This window comes from Lepisosteus oculatus, chromosome 3, assembly GCF_040954835.1.
Source record: "Lepisosteus oculatus isolate fLepOcu1 chromosome 3, fLepOcu1.hap2, whole genome shotgun sequence".
Lineage (NCBI taxonomy): Eukaryota > Metazoa > Chordata > Actinopteri > Semionotiformes > Lepisosteidae > Lepisosteus > Lepisosteus oculatus.
In genome coordinates this window covers 38127807-38146339 of record NC_090698.1, presented here as the reverse complement: position 1 = coordinate 38146339, position 18533 = coordinate 38127807, and the positions used below count along the sequence as shown (strand labels likewise).

The 18533-nt window shown below is 38.3% G+C and overlaps 1 protein-coding gene across 7 annotated transcripts in view; it reads left to right on the top strand.

Moving 5' to 3' along the window:
* Nucleotides 1–18533, top strand: part of wdfy3 (WD repeat and FYVE domain containing 3) — a 166052-nt gene that overhangs the window by 48960 nt on the left and 98559 nt on the right. For all 7 annotated transcript variants that reach the window (XM_015364893.2, XM_015364898.2, XM_015364884.2 and 4 more), the window contains exons 5-10: nucleotides 5209–5370; nucleotides 6230–6422; nucleotides 8097–8283; nucleotides 12615–12781; nucleotides 16149–16616; nucleotides 16720–16821. In XM_015364893.2, the coding sequence (XP_015220379.1) occupies nucleotides 5209–5370; nucleotides 6230–6422; nucleotides 8097–8283; nucleotides 12615–12781; nucleotides 16149–16616; nucleotides 16720–16821 (1279 nt within the window). The remainder of the gene's footprint in view (nucleotides 1–5208; nucleotides 5371–6229; nucleotides 6423–8096; nucleotides 8284–12614; nucleotides 12782–16148; nucleotides 16617–16719; nucleotides 16822–18533) is intronic.

Sequence of the window (18533 nt, the reverse complement as noted above, 5' to 3'; positions counted from 1 at the left end):
CGGACACAAGGGAACAGCGACAGGCTTTTTCTGTGTCCAATCGGCATTCTCTGGCCCTGTGCCAGGCAGTCCTGGTTCAGCGTGAGGTGTGGGAGAAGGAGGGAGAGATTCCTGCTGCGGAGCGCTGGCAGGGGGCTCTCTGAAGACTGGCTAGTTAGTCCTGGCTTAACTAGCAGAGTTTGTGCACATGAAAAATGACTATGGGTCCAAGAAAGCCACACTCTTTAGACGGGAAGAAGACCGGTTCGTTCCCTATGTAGCGCTAGTCCTGAATACTGAGGTTCAGCTGTCGACAGTTCCGACTGGAGTTCACTCGTTGATCAGGCATGCGTTTGCGGTGGGGTACCGGCAGTTCACGAGGCTTGCTGCTGGGCTAACCTCAGGTGGATCCGTCCGACGTGCAGGCGACCTCCGTTCTCGACTCTTAGAACAAGGTAAAGTCCTGGCACTCGGACACACTGGCCGTCACGTTTTTGTCCAAGCTGAGTCTGAGAATGTCCTGGAGGGGCCCCTTCTGGGCCCTGTGCTGCCTCTTTTATGTGGAGGAACTACAGTCCTTCATTGGTTGAATGTTCCGTGGGCACTCGAGACCCACATGGGGTTACCCTGCCCTACCAGTTCCTGATTGGCTGATCGAGGTGGAGGATGAGTAACAATGCTCTCTGACATTAGGGACATAAGCAACCTGGGATGAGACTCTCTCTTGGAATCTCCCAGATAGTAAGGCGCCAGAGATGACCATTTATTAGGGTGACTGGATAATCTCAGCATTGGGAGTTGTTCCTTATCAGGAAACTCTATCAGAAAAAACACCTTAAATCTGAACCAAATGGAATGGCCTCTCTGTGTCCAGCACCACTGAGATGAGGGAGAGAGGGACTGGCAAGGGAGCAGCAAGCTTAATTCCTGTATTATTAATAAGACTTGCCGCTACAGTATTAGCTGTTAGAAATGTTGTTGTGCGACATATTGATTGATAAGCATACCTCATGGATCTTCTACTTGAAAGAATAGTAAAGTAGTAAAATGATCAGCCTTTTCACTACATGAAATGTGTGAGCCTTTCATAATAATATACCATGAGAGATATACAGTTGTATTTTGTTCAGTGTTCAATTCCTGTAGTTTCAATAAAGAAAACTTAGTTATAAAGTTTACATTGGTAACACATCTCCTGTCCTAATGATAACTTGGATTAGAAAAATTTTAGAAATGTTATTTAAAAAATACAAAATGAAGTTATCCATAAATGGATTTCTCTCAGTAAACCTGTAATGAAAAATATATGTGGTCTGTAACCTAAAAACAACCTCTGCATTGTCTTCTGAAAAGAAAGCAAGAATACATATTTGTATTGTTGTTGAGAGTCTGATTCATCTACATGAATAAGCATTGTGTGAGTTTTTGTTGAAAATCTCCCACACACTAAAGACTGTGCAGAAGTACTTATCATTTTGTTTACATTTCAACTAAAATCAGATTTATGATTGTAGGAGGTGAAGTTTATCAATGTCTGTTATAACAGCATCTGTTGCTTAAATAATTTAGTTTGTCTGCTTTATCCTCTTCATCACCGTTATGTGCTTTATTAATGAATAAAACTTTACATGGGTAGGTTTTTGTTCCGAGCATTTGACAGTTTCCCAAGGTAGATTGTGAAGAAATGAAATGATAAAATTCTTGATTAAATTGATCAAAATGATCAAATTCTTTGATAAAATAGTGAGGCAAGTACAAAATATACAAGAAAGTAGAACAGGGAATTGCATGCAACTCTTAATTGTGTATGTAAGAAATAAAGATTTCCGGAAAGATGATAGAAATCATCACCATCAGCCGCTTTAAGTGTGCTATGAGATAAGGGCTTCGCTCAAGTCCTTCCACAAATCCCTATCTTCATATTCTTGCTCCCACAAATTACAATTTTCCAAGAGAATTTCCTGTCGGTCTTCTTTAGTCTCTTTTGCAATTCTTTTCCAAATTTGTTGCTCTAGTACTGATCCATTCTTCTTGCTTTATGTCTTTTATTTACTCTTCCAATAATGTCGCCTAACTCTTCTTTGCTTTGTCAGGAGAGGGACATACAAATGTGTTAAATCACAGTGCTTTGCTCCACTTTTTGTTTTGATGCGAAGTATACAGTACAACACCTGTGTGTTAAAATCCCAAAGACAATTCCTTTCCCTTAGGAAAACACCCACGCAGGAAGCCATTTCACTTTTGCATGAAAAAAATCTCCTCCTCTACTAATAAAAGAATAAGTGGGTGTCTCTTATGCAGAATCATAATCTATAGTGTCAACTGAAATGGAAGTATATTTAAGTAACGTGCATCAGGATTTTAAGAAGATAGTGGTTTATGATGAAAGTCTATGAAAAGGAGCAGGAAGAGTATTATGCACTGAAATTAATTTCCAATGAGGAAGTGTCTAGGCAGTATTTCAGGATGTCAAAAATAACGTAATAATAAGAAGCACTGCTGAAGTTGGTGAAAGAGAACTTGATAGTGAAGGTCACTGTGAGGCACACTGCTCTTGGTCAAGAGTGCAGGCATGTCTAACACAAACCGTCAGAAATTTCTCTGGCAGAAATTTGAATGTACTGCTTTTAGAGGCGAAGCAAGACAAAGCTCCAGCATGTCAAGGCTTATGTTACTTTGCCACTAACTCAAATCAGAATCTTGACCTGAATCTGAAAATCTGTGGCAGGATTATCCATTTACTGCCACAGTCAACATGCCAAGCTTGAGCAATTTCTCAAAAAGAATGGGCATAATCCCAGTGTGCAAAACTGCTAGTGACTTTTGCAAAAAAAACCTGCAGCCCTGGATTAAGAGCGTAAGGGGAGAACATTCCAGCAACAGTCCCGGAGGGGATTATGAATAGAGCGTTGAGGCTGTAATTTTGCTTCTTTTTCTTTTCTCCTGTCCCACTATGAGGTTTCACCGGGGCAGGCTGAGTTTTGTTTTTGTCCTCACTCCTTTTCTTCCGGAAACTGCTATTTTATGGAAGCTTTTTTTTTGCATTTGACATTTGACCTTCATTTCATCTTTAAAAGACTTCCTTACGTGCCTTCAAGTTTTGATTGAACATATTCACTTAAAAAAACCTGTATGTGCATCATTTATAACTCAACAATGGGAGTTTATCAGAACAAGATGAATACTTCTGAAGAGCCAAGTATGTTATTCACTCACTTGCAGGTCTTCTATGTGAATGAATACTTGTGGAATTTACACAGTGTTTTTGGCAAAATGTAATATGTCTCCACACTGATTGTCTATAAGGGAGCCAAGTTGCACAATCTAGAAAGAAGTGCTAAATAAAGCCACTGAAAGTGCAGTTAAGAAGAGTGTTGGGGAAGTTTCAGCCTACGATTCTAGTTCCTTTTGGTTTCAGAGATCATGATGAGCTTCCCCTGGTAATTAGCTTTGACAGCTCTTCAGAATGTGCTTTTTCCCCCAAATTAGTCAAATCACAAATCATACTAAGCACGCATAAAAATAAAACACATACAAGTATTTAATACATTGTCCGAAAAGTACAGATGATCTACTTCTTATATGTTGCTTTGCCTTTAAAAATCGGCTTCTGTAAGATGTTAATATTTTTTAGACATTCTGATACTTCAGATCCTAGGCTATCCATATCTTTACATAATAACCTGTATATAACTGTTCTAAAATGTTTTTTTTATTATGTGGTATGTAGGGGGAACATTTTATAGCTAAAAAGAGTCTGAAAATGACAATGCGGAAATCACATGATATGTGATCATTGTGTCAGTCTGAGCATGTTGGGCATTGTGGAATCTTTCTTATATTGCTTTGTTTGTTTTTAATAAAACTGAAAGGGGAAAATGCTGTTATTGCTTTTATGCTTTACTTTCATGACATTTTCTACTTTTATTTTGAGAGTATGTTTGGAAAAAAAAATTAAAGCTTATCTTAGAAAATAATTGACCTTATGTCATGCAATATATATATATTGCGCATCAAAGACTCCCATCACTGTGTATCCAAGAATATTTTTAGAAAGATAAAGTATAATAATATTGATTAAATGTTTTGGCATCATTTTGATTAACTGAACATTCATGACTAACCATGTGACAAATGAATGACTGTTACATGAGCACTAAATCACTATATGTTAAATGTCACCAATGTGAAATTTGATGCAAAATATGAAAGAAAAAAAACCAAATGAATCTGGTCTCCCAACATGTCAAGTGGCTTCATATTATTGGAATGTTGGAGGCTAGAATCAAATCACTGCACTGTTGCTTTTCATCTGATGTGGTGACAGCAATTTCTAACCTGTAAAAAGACTTTACAGCCAAGCACAGTTTGTGACTGATTCGGGAGACCATGAGTCAGGACACTTTAAAAGTGTTGGAGATGTCCAAATGTGTCTGGGCAAAAATGTCTATTTGCTGCAGAACTCCACTTATAGGGATTGATGGCAACCTGACTACAAAGCACTATATTTATCAACTCCTGGTATCTCATTTGCTGTTTTTCTGTGTGCACAGTCTGATGTGACAACATTCCAGCAAGACAATGCCCATTGTTAAGCTGCTTGTGTAACAGTGGCTGACTTGGAAGATAAGAACGTAATGGTTATGTTGTTTTTGCCCTACTTGATGAGTCTGGGGCAATGTAAAGTACTTCAGGCTTTAGCTGAAAAATATTTTAGCATTTCATTAGTCTGTATCTTCATCCTGGTGATGCCATTAATAATCTAGTAATTAAATTAGATTCACAGATCATCCCTGTTGTTGACAAATGTTAAATCAGAATAATTAGTTCACTGATTTCATGTCTGTTCAACAAAATGTCAGTACACCTGCTGAAGAAAATATTTTGTATTTTTCATGATAGTTTATTTCTGAATGTATTGTGGAGATAATATATATATCTTAAGATATATGTTATCAGTGTATCTTAAAAAAGATAAATATATCGCTTTCTGTATTCCGTTTCAATTTTGCATTTCTGAAGAAGCTCTTGACATCCCTGTTCAGAGTTTCTGTTCTCTCCATGAGATTTTAGAGGTCCAACTCCGTGCTTTATTTGTAGATATGTGGTCTTAGGTAATTATTGGATGTGCCTTTGATGTTGATAGAATCAGATTTCTTGATGCCACCTTTGGTTTTTAAAATCAAATAAAAACAAAGCATTTGTGTTTCTCTTTGCTTCTTTCCCTAGAAAACAGTGGACTGCATGACTACAATGTCAGTGCCATCCACGCTGGTCAAATGTTTGTACCTGTTCTTTGACCTACCCCATGTGCCCGAAGCCCCAGGGGCAGCACAGACAGAGCTGCCCCTCGCCGACCGCAGAGCTTTGCTACAGAAAGTCTTCGTGCAGGTCAGTGAGCTGCTGACCAGACAACAATCGGACAACATTGCAATCTGTAATAATGATGTGGACAGCATGCTAAATGAAAATCCTGAATATAAATGAACTAACATTTAGCAGCATTTCTCCAGTAACATTCCAGCTTGAGTGTGACAAATACTACCATAGGGGAACAGAGAGGATAGTTTTCAGCACAGTAAATCTACATTCAACAGGTCATAAACAGTAAATGTTTAGTAAAAGTAGGAAAATTTAAATTTAGGCAAATAAAGTTTATTTTCTACTTTCTATCGGATCGGCATGTAATATAATATTTCTGATGGAAGTTTTTGAATTGGAGGATTTTCCGAATTGTTCCAGAAAATTAAGGTGTCTATACATACTGTACCTCATACATCAAAAGCAGGTTGTAACACATGGAAGAAGAAATACAGCATTTTCTTGGCAACTATTGTTTTTGTGTTGTGAATCGGAAACTGTTTTATGATACAAATAAGACATTGTCATATGTCATACTACTGTGATTCCATTGCAGTATCAAGCTAGAATTTGAAATTTTAAGGGACTATGTTGATGCTTATTTTTGGTCTTTACTAGGGACATATTTTAAGTCAATAAAGAGCAGGGTTTCAAGATGAACAAATCCATCTGAAAGGAAACAAAGAAATGGAAATTCTAGTTATTCTATGGATATTATTGAAGGGGTTGGGGGAGCTATAACAATATGATGTCACATTGTTAATTGACTGTACCAATTTTCATGTTTTTAGTGTAGGGCATGACAGTATTTTAAAGTGAGTTTGGTGGGTATGAGGATTGAGATAACAACTTTGAGCAACCCTCACAGATTCCCTTCTTTCTCTTACAGATACTTGTGAAGCTCTGTAGCTTTGTGTCCCCAGCAGAGGAGCTGGCTCAGAAGGATGACCTCCAGCTCTTGTTCAGTGCAATAACATCATGGTGTCCTCCCCACAACCTCCCCTGGAGGAAGAGTGCAGGGGAAGTGCTCATGACAATCTCTCGGCACGGCTTGAGTGTCAATGTAGTCAAATACATACATGGTGCGTGTCCAATTGCTGTAGCACTGTGAACATTATGGGCTGCTAAGTCAGCCTACTGTTTTCATGGTCTTAATCTGCAAGTTTTGTTCAAATAGAATTTTAAGCCAGAATGGCTAGTAAAACATAAAAAAAGTTTGAAATGGCAGTATATGAGAGCAGGCTATGTGGCCCATTTTATTTGATTGGAATTTTAGCAGCTGAAATTTCATCCCGTTTATTGAAAGAGCCCACAGCTTGGGCCTTGAGTTTAGACACCCACCACCCTACCCATATACATACTAATTCACAAATTCAAAGCAAAACCCAAAAAGAAAATAGTATATTGATTGTTGCCAAAGGTACGTTCACCCAATACTTAGTTCGCAGGTCTGAATACTTACAGTATAAAGTCAACACATTTCATTTTTTTTCTCTTTAGTTACATTAACTGTAACTTATCACTCTTAGAAGTCTTCAGTTTGAGCATTTATGTTTTGAATAAAATATTACATGTAAAAGAAATATTTATACATTATTTTGTACATTTATTGAAAAGAACATCTTAGGAAGAGTTTGATTAGTTTTGCAAGGTTACAGATAGCTGATGCATGTGAGGCTATAAAGCTGTATAGTTGTTTGCAACTTCTAGTTATTATAAGTGCTGAGCAGATAATATTTTTTTATCTTTGGTTTATTTTTCCTTTCTAAACATAAATGGCAGTGTTCTTCAAATCTGTTACTTGTATAGTATTTAAATATGCAAGTTTTTTAGGGTGACCGCTATTGGAGAGCCCTCACTAACTGTAGCAGAAGCAGTGCAAGATAATGATCACTCAATGGTTCAACAACCCATTTAAAACAAACAGTGGAGGATGGCAGATGCAAGAAAACAAAGGAACAGTGCAAGTTCATGTGTTGCACAGGGCAACTTTATTGTGAATGATGATGAGACTTCACGTTTTGGATGAGTAAGAGAATGTTTATAGAGGCACAATCATGATATATAAATATATAGCCAATATATTTAAAAAATCAGCAGCCAGAGAAATGTGTGGACCTCATACAATTGTATGCATCTGAATGGTATGTACAATAGTATGTCAATACAGGGTTATAGGCGTATAAAATAGACCACATAGAGAATATCCCTTATTAGTTTTGTTTCCTGGTCTCCAAATTACTTTGAATTCAGAAAACATTGCAACCTATAATAAAAAAAAACATCCAAGAATATTGTAATGCTAAGCAAGTCCTGCAACTGCATACACATCTAATCCATTTCCAAATCATCGTCACTCTTTATAACACAGAGTGAAAATATTGTTAGCATGAAACAAAGTGGAATATTTTTTCTTGGAATCAATTGGCCACTGGTCTTCTGTGGCTTTAGGAGTCATTTTCCCTCCCACAAATCTTTTGTTTCTAATCACAGTGGCAGAACCAAGGGCCAGTGGCAGGGGCAGTATCCCCTTCAGTATGCTGATACTTCAGCTTTATGAACAATATGATTTGCTTTGGGGTGCAAAAATGTAGGGCTTGTGAAACAGAAAATTGTTGTTTACAAACATTTTTACTGTTACATATATTATTACCAATTACAGTCACCTGAAAATTATGTAAAAACAACTTTCGTATAATTTCAGGTCTGTTGAGGTCAGACATACCATTTTGATTGGAACAATTTTTTTTTTTCAGAGAAAGAGTGTTTGGCCACTTGCATACAGAATATGCAGCAGTCTGATGACCTTTCACCTTTGGAGATCGTGGAGATGTTTGCTGGGCTCTCATGCTTTCTTAAAGACTCGAGTGATGTATCACAAACCCTGCTTGATGATTTCAGGATGTGCCAAGGATACACTTTTTTGTGTGACCTTATGCTAAGGTAAAAATGAGTTTTGTTTTTAAATAACTATTAAATAAAGATTATACTTCTAATTTGCCAACGTGCTCCTTTATGGAGATCAAGGGTAAAACAGCAATGACAACAAATCAAAATCTTCTCCAAGAAGAAGACTAAGACCAATATTGTTTTCCCTAGAGTTTGGCAGGTTAGCACTGCATTATTGCTCCTGGGTTCATGATTTGTTTTTTGCAGAGCTACCTTCTGTCTGGTTGCATTGGTTTTCACCAGGTTTTCAACTTCCGCTTTCGAAAGACCTGCTGGTTAGGTTTGTTGGTGTTTATAAATTGCCTATATGCTAGTTTGTGGTAAGGGACTGACGTTCCATCCAGGTTTCAGTCATGACTTTGCTTCCAGGATAAGTTCTGAGTTGTTGTAGTCCTTCAAAGGAGTAAGTATCATTTTGATAATGGATAGATGAATGGATATTTTAGTTGGCCAGAGATTCATTTCCATCTTGGATTCTTGTGTGTTAGGCAACTAGAATCAATTTTCAGATACTTTAAACAAAATGGTTCTTTTCCCATTCAGACAAAATGTTGTCATTATCTTTTGAGTGTGCTCTTAACACTACTTCTCCACTGATTGGACCTTTGCATCTGACCTTCCAGTATCACCCATCCCCGACACTGACATGGAACTTCACTTACTGTACCTTCAGCATGGACCTGAACATCTGTATTCAAGGTCTTGACCTGTTGTGAGATATTTCAGATGACAGTGGAAATCTTGCCTAAATGTGGGCATCTATCACTGGAGTCTCTTATCCTGATGAGGATTAGAGAATCTAGTGATAGAAGTGATGTGATCCTTTAAATCAATTTAGACTTCTGTTCCTTGAAGTCTTGACAGAATCATGAGGTTTATCTTATGGCTGCTGTCCTGCAGCATCTTTTGGCCTGTGATTGCCCTTAGAAACCGTTGCATTTGCCCGAGGGCTCACAGTTTTCCAGGTCTTGTCACTCTGATAGAATCCTCATTTGGTGATTCAACCTAATAAGCAATTATGATTCTAATAATTCTGTTGCTCTGTTTCCAAGTGTAATGTAGAGGCACTACTTTGGTGGAGCTTCTTGATTAAGAAGTTTTGTCCTGGTTGCAGTACTACTTCTACTCTCTCTCAATATTTCTCCAGTCGAGCAGGCTGAAGCTGTGGCGGGTTAAGCTCTCCTGGATAGTCCTGCCGCCCTGGAATGCCAAACCTGTGCGTCCTCTTTTTTTCTGGGAGCTTGGCAGCAGGAATCCACTTCCCAAAGCCGAGTGAGCGACACAGGGCTCTTTGCTAACTACTGTCTCCCTTCACCTGTGTATTTAAAGCCCACTCTGCTATTGCAGCTTGCACTGCAGCTCCACTTTCAGGTTTTCACTTTGCCAAGCACTACAGCTCCAGTTTTAAGTCTTCATTTCTCTTTGCACTGTGACTCCAGCTCCAAATCTTCGCTCTGCACTGCAGTTCTTGGCCCTTTGCCCTTGGCCCTTTTCTGCTGGCCTCCTCTTCCCCAACGATTCTGACCCGTTTCAGGAGCCAGCCTTCGTTGTCCAGGACCCCAGGGCTCTGTCCATGCAGTCATCCATCCCTCAGCCTTGCAGCCCAATTCCTGTTCTGTAGGGAGTTCTGTGCTAGCCTTTTCTCCGACTGCCCTCATTCATGCTGCCCTTTGACTTCTCTTTGAGGCAGCCTTTTTTCACCCGACCCTTGGTGAAGCTCTTTCTCACCTTTTCTTAGGCTGTATGGGTCACTTTTTTCTACTTTTATTTTTTCCTTTTCCTAGCCACCCTCCAGCTCCCCAGTGGAGTCTTCTTTTTTTTTTCCTAGGGAGGCAGTCATCATGAATCTGCTCCGACACTTGGTGAGCATCACCCCTTTAGCTTGAGCTCCCTGAGCATTCCTTTGTTGTTGGACTGGGACCGTTCCCTGCATCTGTGCTGACCTGAGTGTCCGGGAGATGAGAGGGGACTAAGCTCCAGTCCTTGTTTCTATATCTTTTCCTAGCAGATGTCTCCACCCGTTTGATCCACAGGGCACCTATGTATCCATTTCCGTCTGTACCCGGGTGTTTTAGTTGGAGTGAGGAACATGGGAGACCTATCTGACAGAGCACACCTGGCCAGGTCTCAGAGGAGATCCCCCATAAGGGTGTGCACCTTGATTCACCAGCTCCTGGGCCCCACCAAATGGATCACAATGTGGGGGTTCCCTGCCTTACTGGTATTCGATGAGACTCCTCCTCTCACAGGAGCCTTCGGGAGAAGCACAGTGATGCCTGGTGGCTCCCCTAAGACCGTTGCACCTCACCTTTCCTTTTCTCTTGCTGTATTGCAAACCTTGCTCAGCCAGCCAGTTATTTGTTATTTAATTTTTTACTGCCTGTCCGCCTGCATGCACCCCAGACTATTAAGAGGGCTATCCACATAACACGTGTGGTCCCCTTTTTTCGGGGAGATTGACACTAGCTTTCACCCTGATTCCAGTGGACAGATTGAGATGAGGTATGCTTCTGGGGGCTGGTATCTTTCTATGCCAGCCCTTTTCCCTTTTTCGCCTGAGTTGCAGACAGCTGGCTTTTCTTCATAAAACAGTCTTTGCTGTTTTCTCTTTAATTACTGACCGATCGGCTCTAATTAAGCCCTGCTAGCTAGTAATCTATTATTTTATTTTCACTTCCCTTTCACTTCATTTTTTCTCCATCCCAGAGCTCTTGAGCCCTATTTTCGGGTGTTTGCGTCACTCTCCAGTTCCTTGTGGTTAGGTTCTGACCAATCACCACCTGCACTGCTGTATCCAGCTGCATTGTAGCACTGCAACCGTAGAATGCATCCTTGTTATTGTTATAGCTATTGTGATTATTGAAGTCTTTAAGAATCTAGATGCAATGGTTAACAACAATGTCAACATTTCCAGTTTTCTGGAGCTTCAAAGCAAGGATGTGTTTGCTTGGTTTACCTTAGGTTACTAAGTTCTTCATAAATGATGTTAGTGTCATTAACAGTCTTAAAAGACCACAAAAAATGAAACAGGCAGGTACAGAGAGACAAAAGAATAGACTGGAAGACACTACAAGACACAGAAACACAGAGAGGCGAGAGATCCTTGTCCAGAACATCTGGAAAGACCAGAATGGAGTTATTTGAACTTTCTTAAGAGAGCTTGCCATTCATTTGATTGGAACCTTGATTTCCCGTGTTGAGAAGCCCACAGTTAAACACTTCCCTGGTTAGTGTGTGCGTTTTTAGAATATTGAGATAGGTTTCCATTTAATTTTGTAGCATCCAGATTTACAGTGAAAGAGAGATTTGTAGGTTGTATAATGTTTAGTTTAGAAAGTAGCTTTCTGTTCTTTTAGCTTTTATAGGTGTTATATAAGAGTTGAATACTTGGTAACGGTCTGTAATTTTTCTGGGTGGTCAAGACGTAGGTCTCTGGGATGCCTTGTTAGTAAGTTGTACTTTCACACCTTCATATTGTTAAAGTACAGGTTACCTCCTTGTGAAGATGGAGCTCCATGACCCCTCCCTGGCCCAAACTTCAATCCCATTTCTTTCGAAGATCTGTTTCTCCTCAAACATGGAGTTATATTAGGCATGCTTCTTAAACTCATGGTTCACACAATAGTTCATATTTACCTACTTGCTACATCTTACCAGGTATAGAAGGCAAGACATTACCTCTTGTTTGGGACATTTTCTAGATTTGGAAGTCTCTTTTAGCCTGTGTTATAATGTTTCCAAATTATGTGGAAGACTGCCTGTCTTTAACTACACCAGGAGTGAGTTCTGCCTTCTGCAGCTGTGGATCTGACCTCTGAATGTTGCTGCCTAATTAGCCTAGGTTCTATGTACAGGGGATTCTTCAAAGCCTTGTGCTCAGACAGCTGTCTCATGCAGACCATGCCTCTTTACATATTGGATCTGTGCTTTCTATTGTTGAAGACATAAGAGTATGAGAGGTCTCTAATGACAGGAGGCTATTCAGCTTCATGATATAACCCCGGACAGAAAGCTGTCAGTGTCTGCGACCCTCCATGATTGGGTGTGAATTGAAAATCTCTGTCTTGTGGAAACATGGAACAATCCTATATCTTTGTATATGCATATATGTTTATTCTCTTTTTATCTATAAAGTGTATGACTGATGTATACCTTTTAAATGAAACAACAGCAGACAGCTTTCTTCTTAGGTTTCTGTCTACCAAAGTACCAAATTTGTTGGTGGACTTAAGTTTGAAGTGATTGTGAATTTTGCCTGCAAGAATTTTAAAAGATTCTTATAACAAGTCGGTAATCTTACATTTTTATTTCTCTAATTCTTTCAGATTAGAACAAGCAAAAGAAGATGATTCCAAAGATGCTCTGAAAGACTTGGTGAACTTGGTGACCTCTCTGACAACTTATGGTGTGAATGAGCTCAAACCTGCTGGTCTCACTACAGGAGCACCCTTCCTTTTACCTGGGTTTGTAGTGCCACAGCCCTCCGGAAAAGGTTTGTCTTATTTAATTATTTGTTAGTATATTCAGTTATTGATTTTTGCTAAAGTCTTTCACGGTGTAAAATTAAATTAGGGATTGGAGTCAACTGAATTTAACAAACGTTTCCAGGGTGGACATTACATATATTGTTTCAAATTAAGGGTGTGTCTGAGTAATTACTCTAAATAAAGGGATGTTATACATTTTGTGAGAGCATAGCCTCTAGAGATTCCTCTAGGGGAATGAAATGATGATCTGTTACCTCACCAGTTGGCTTATAAATAAGACAATCAAGTAAGACAATTATAATTAAGACAATCAAATCAATATCAAATCAGGTTCTGACACCATCTTGTTATGCAAGAAAATTAATACAGATTAACAAGTATACACACCCCAGACAGGGGATACTGAACATCACAAGAGACATGTTTTCATTGTTCTCCAGCATAGCGTACTAGCAAAGTAATAACCAGGTGGTAAAACCTAAGAATGACATTTTTTTACAATAACACATCTAACGTATCTACAGCTGTCTGTAAAAGAGTCTTGGTTTTTATAGGCATGGGATCACAGAGCTTGACAAAAGAGACACAAGAGCTGCATACAAAAAGTGTTTCTTAGAAAATAAAGATCCTAATCAGCAGGATTACCAGGGCTGGTTCTCTCTGAAACAAATGGCAAATATATTGGAAATTTTTTCCTATTTCAAATAATATATCAGTAAACAAGTGAGACGCTTATTTTAACCCAGTGAATATCACAAATTGGAAATTACTATTTCCGTACGTATAAGTAAATGGCCCCTTGCATGAGGCCAAGTTCTAGTTCTGAAGTTCATTCTGTTTTGTCTCAATACAAGAAACACGTTTTCTTTCTCTTCTCTCTATAAATTTCCCTAATTCTATGTGTTTTTTTTATCCTGCCCTCTCTACTGATACTCTGAGAAGGTTGACTGAAATAATATATTTAGCCATGATTAGTTTAAGTCCAGTTGAAAATCCCAGTTAGTGCAATTACCTAGTCATGTTTGTTTCTTCGAGGACAAGTACAGTACTTACCCCAGGCTGCCCAATTTTTTACCTTGAAAGAATTTAATTTAATACATTTTTTGTGTATCATTTTAAAGTAATTAATTTTAAGTTGTGTTAACTTGTATACTAGTATTCTTGTTTACAGACTTGTATGAATTTGTTATTGAAAATCTCTTAAGATGAAGTTAGAAGGTACAGTATTTTGTCAATGTGATAAATAATATTACAAAATAGCAGACAGGACATAACTAAACGTTACCTAACACTTGTGTACTTTTTATGTCTCTTGCTCACCTCTGATGGTTTAGTCAAAATCGGGTCCCAACTTAGACAAACAAATATTTCTGAACAAAAGTATATTCAAATATACAAGTATATACAGCTATGTCCAATCACTGATCAAAATTCTTCCCCTATAATGTAAGTATACCACAACAACACCTGAACAGATCAATAAGAGAAGACCTGTATTTCTGCTTACCTAGATGCCCATAATTGAATGGGAGCCAATTTCCCAGTTCTAACAATCTGTCACAGAATTCGGAAAGAACATTTTGGGCCTAAAGTAATGGCAATCAGAATTTCCAAAAATAAAGAAGACACCAAGCTCTCTTATAATAATGCTCAAATTACATAGAAAGAATCTGGTTCCAAGACTGATTAGAAAAAGGATCTCTCCTACTGGTCAATTTCAAAGATGGTGAATAATGATGATTGAGTGATGTTTATTCTCCCATCCTCTCTTGTTCCTTGTTGTCCTCTTTGTTCTGTGTGTCCACTTTTATATTCGTGCTGTGCTCCATTCCTCTGGAGGCTGGCTAAATGACTTCCATTGGAACAGCCCAGTCATTATTTATTCTGTATAACGGATATATTAATGATTTAGTGTGAAGTTAACTAACTCAATCATTGCAGTCATCCTTTGATCATTTGTGTCACTTCCATGTTTACTTGCCTCCTAGCCCAGGGACAGCTAGGTACAGTAAATAATGCCAAAACAGTCTTTATTTTTCAAAACCTTTTGAGTTATGAAATCAAGCTGTAATGAAAATGTTGCTAACTTCAGTTTCCCCCCTCACCAAGTCACAACGATATTGTGTTTTGACAATAGCCCCCTTTGCATATTAACATAAGTCAAATAAGCTTAACATAGCAATATCTAGTTTGGAGGATTGAATAAATGACCATGATTTCTGAAATTCAATGTGTATTCAATATACAGCTGTAATAACAAATGGGAATAAGTGATCACTTGAAAAATCTACACATCCATCCTAACAACAGCTAATTTACAACATCATTGCGGTTTTATGACCTTATGACCTAATGGTTCTGCCCAATGACATTTGGCTATTTCAGAATAAGTAAACTAATTACTTCAGGATCTGAACCAGAAATTTGAAACTTTTGTTGATGCAAAACAAATTAAGGAACAAACGTGAACTGATGTTCTGAGCACTTAGGCCTAAAGGCAGATATGTTAATATGGCTTTTAAGGACGTTGCAAATTACAGTAAAGTTTCAAATAAATATTGACAGCTTTATTTAAGGATGATGAAAACTTGTTTGGAGAGCTTTTCATGTATATTGACCAAGAATGAGGCGGAACAGTAACAATTTATAATGCAGGAGCAGTGCAGTTTGAATATAGAGGTACTCGATGATGTAATTCTTGTTTCACAAAAGGAACTTGAGAAAGCTAAAAACACAAATTTTATGAAAAAGTCAGGAACTTAAATGTCTAAACCCTAAAAATGCAAATTAATGTTGAATTTAATCGAGCTATGTGCAACTATATATATGTTGCAGTACTTGTCTGTTCTCACTGTTTTAGGTCAGATTCTCTCTATAAGAACCCTAAGAAGACTGAACATTTGATTGTTTGACGCATTGTATCTAGCACTCCATCTCAAGTTGTTAGATTGAAGTGAAGTGATTGTTGAACTGTTTCAAGTAAATCATAAAAAACAGCATTAATAAATTACTTCTGTAATTTACAGTGTACGAGGTGAGAGGCGGTCTTTTTTTATGCAAGCAGACCATTATTCACTGCACGTGAACATTACTTGTTGCTTTCGCTACTTTATTTCCGTAGAGACAAAATATAGCATGCATATACAGTAATTTGAGCAACACAAACATCTGTAAGAAAGTGTTTATGTTTGCACTATAAATCATTTTAGTGTTTTTATATTTAAATTTTCTTTTCTTCTTAAGTATAATGTAAACTTTTATTGAACTCTTTAATTCGTTTTAGAAAGACTTACATTTAAACTAAACTTGCTAACCTACAGATTTGTATACATATTTCAAAAGTAGGTTCATTCTACCCTTTTTCTCATCTAGGTCATGCAGTGAGGAATATCCAGGCCTTTTCAGTACTTCAGAATGCCTTTCTAAAAGCTAAAACTAGCCGATTATCCCAAATCATTCTGGATGCTATTTCAAATATTTACGTGGCGGATAACGCTAATTACTTCATTCTGGAATCCCAGCACACTTTGTCTCAGTTTGCTGAAAAGATATCCAAGCAATTGGAAGTACAAGGCAAATATTTTGAGCTCTTGGAGTTTGTGGTGTTCAGCTTGAATTACATCCCTTGCAAAGAACTCTTCAGTGTCAGCGTGCTTCTGAAGTCCAGCACTTCATACCAGTGCAGCATCACCGCTGTGCGGACACTGCTCAAGTTTAGCCGTCATGACCCTATCTTCGGTGACGTCTTTAGAGAAGTGGGACTGCTGGAGGTCATGGTCAACCTTCTGCACAAATATGCTGCTCTCCTGAAAGATCCCACACAAGCTTTCAATGAACAAGGTGGGGAAGCATGCACATATTTTTATTTAAGCAGTGTCCCAATTTTAACTCTGAATGCTTTTCATATGAGATTGCCTTGTTACTATTGTCCTCTCGTTCACAGGTGATTCTAAAAATAACAGCTTAATGGAAGACCAAAAGCAGCTGGCGTGGTTAGTGATGGAAACTTTAACAGTTCTTCTTCAAGGCTCAAACACAAATGCAGGTATTTAGCCACTGTCTCGTGTCCAGCTTCAGTTGCATCTAGCTGATTTTGTAGCTATATACTGCTAGTCTATGAAAATGTATTTTCTAAAAAAAAATGTCTGCCTTTTTTTGGAATAATATACTAAACGGCAGAAGATTCGTAGAAAACATTTTATCTTGATAATTGTAATAAAAATTAGCCATAAATTCAGCCTCTGCTGTTTAAATTCTACTGCTCCTTCTAATGTGGTTATTAGTCATGTTCAGGTCTTCCTTTAGAATGAGGACATATCAGCAGGCTTCTTAGAGGAAATGTGACTTGTGAGGTAAAGGTTAAGAACAGCACAGCTCCCATCAGGAATCTGAACTAAATTTATTTCTGTTCGTGTTTTGCTCTGGACCTTGCCAGTTTTTTTTACTCTTCTGTTTCAGAAGTTCTAAATTCCTGATTACCTTTTGTTCTGGCAGGAGGAAAATTAAAATGCTAATATCAGTAGTGACTTGCCACTATATTACTAATCATGTCTTTTCTCTTAATAATGTTGCAGTGATAACATTGACTTTGTCCACCTGTATAAATAAATGCACTTACTTACTAGCTTTCACTTGTTAAAAAAGACTCCTTCATTTTTTTGCAGTTCTTTACTACAGGTTTTACCAAAGAGGGTAACCTTTCTTCCTACAGTTAGATTGCCTGATTTTTTGGTGAAAAAGAAAATTGTATTATATTGTTCGCTAATTTAAATCACAAAATATATGAAATTTCAAGGTATGCACAGAGCCATATTGCTGTCATTATCTACAGTGCCTTGCGAAAGTATTCGGCCCCCTTGAACTTTTCAACCTTTTGCCACATTTCAGGCTTCAAACATAAAGATATAAATTTTTTATTTTATGTGAAGAATCACCAACAAGTGGGACACAATTGTGAAGTGGAACGAAATCTATTGGATTTTTGAAACTTTTTTAACTAATAAAAAAATGAAAAGTGGGGCGTGCAAAATTATTCGGCCCCTTTACTTTCAGTGCAGCAAACTCACTCCAGAAGTTCAGCGAGGATCTCTGAATGATCCAATGTTGTCCTAAATGACTGATGGTGATAAATAGAATCCACCTGTGTGTAATCAAGTCTCTGTATAAATGCACCTGCTCTGTGATAGTCTCAAGGTTCTGTTGAAAGCGCAGAGAGCATCATGAAGACCAAGGAACACACCAGGCAGGTCCGTAATACTGTTGTGGAGAAGTTTAAAGCCGGATTTGGATACAAAAAGATTTCCCAAGCTTCAAACATCCCAAGGAGCACTGTGCAAGCGATCATCTTGAAATGGAAGGAGTATCAGACCACTGCAAATCTACCAAGACCTGGCCGTCCCTCTAAACTTTCAGCTCAGACAAGGAGAAGACTGATCAGAGATGCAGCCAAGAGGCCCGTGATCACTCTGGATGAACTGCAGAGAACTACAGCTGAGGTGGGAGAGTCTGTCCATAGGACAACAATCAGTCTTACACTGCACAAATCTGGCCTTTATGGAAGAGTGGCAAGAAGAAAGCCATTTCTCAAAGATATCCATAAAAAGTCTCGTCTAAAGTTTGCCACAAGCCACCTGGGAGACACCCCAAACATGTGGAAGAAGGTGCTCTGGTCAGATGAAACCAAAATCGAACTTTTTGGCCACAATGCAAAACGATATGTTTGGCGTAAAAGCAACACAGCTCATCACCCTCAACACA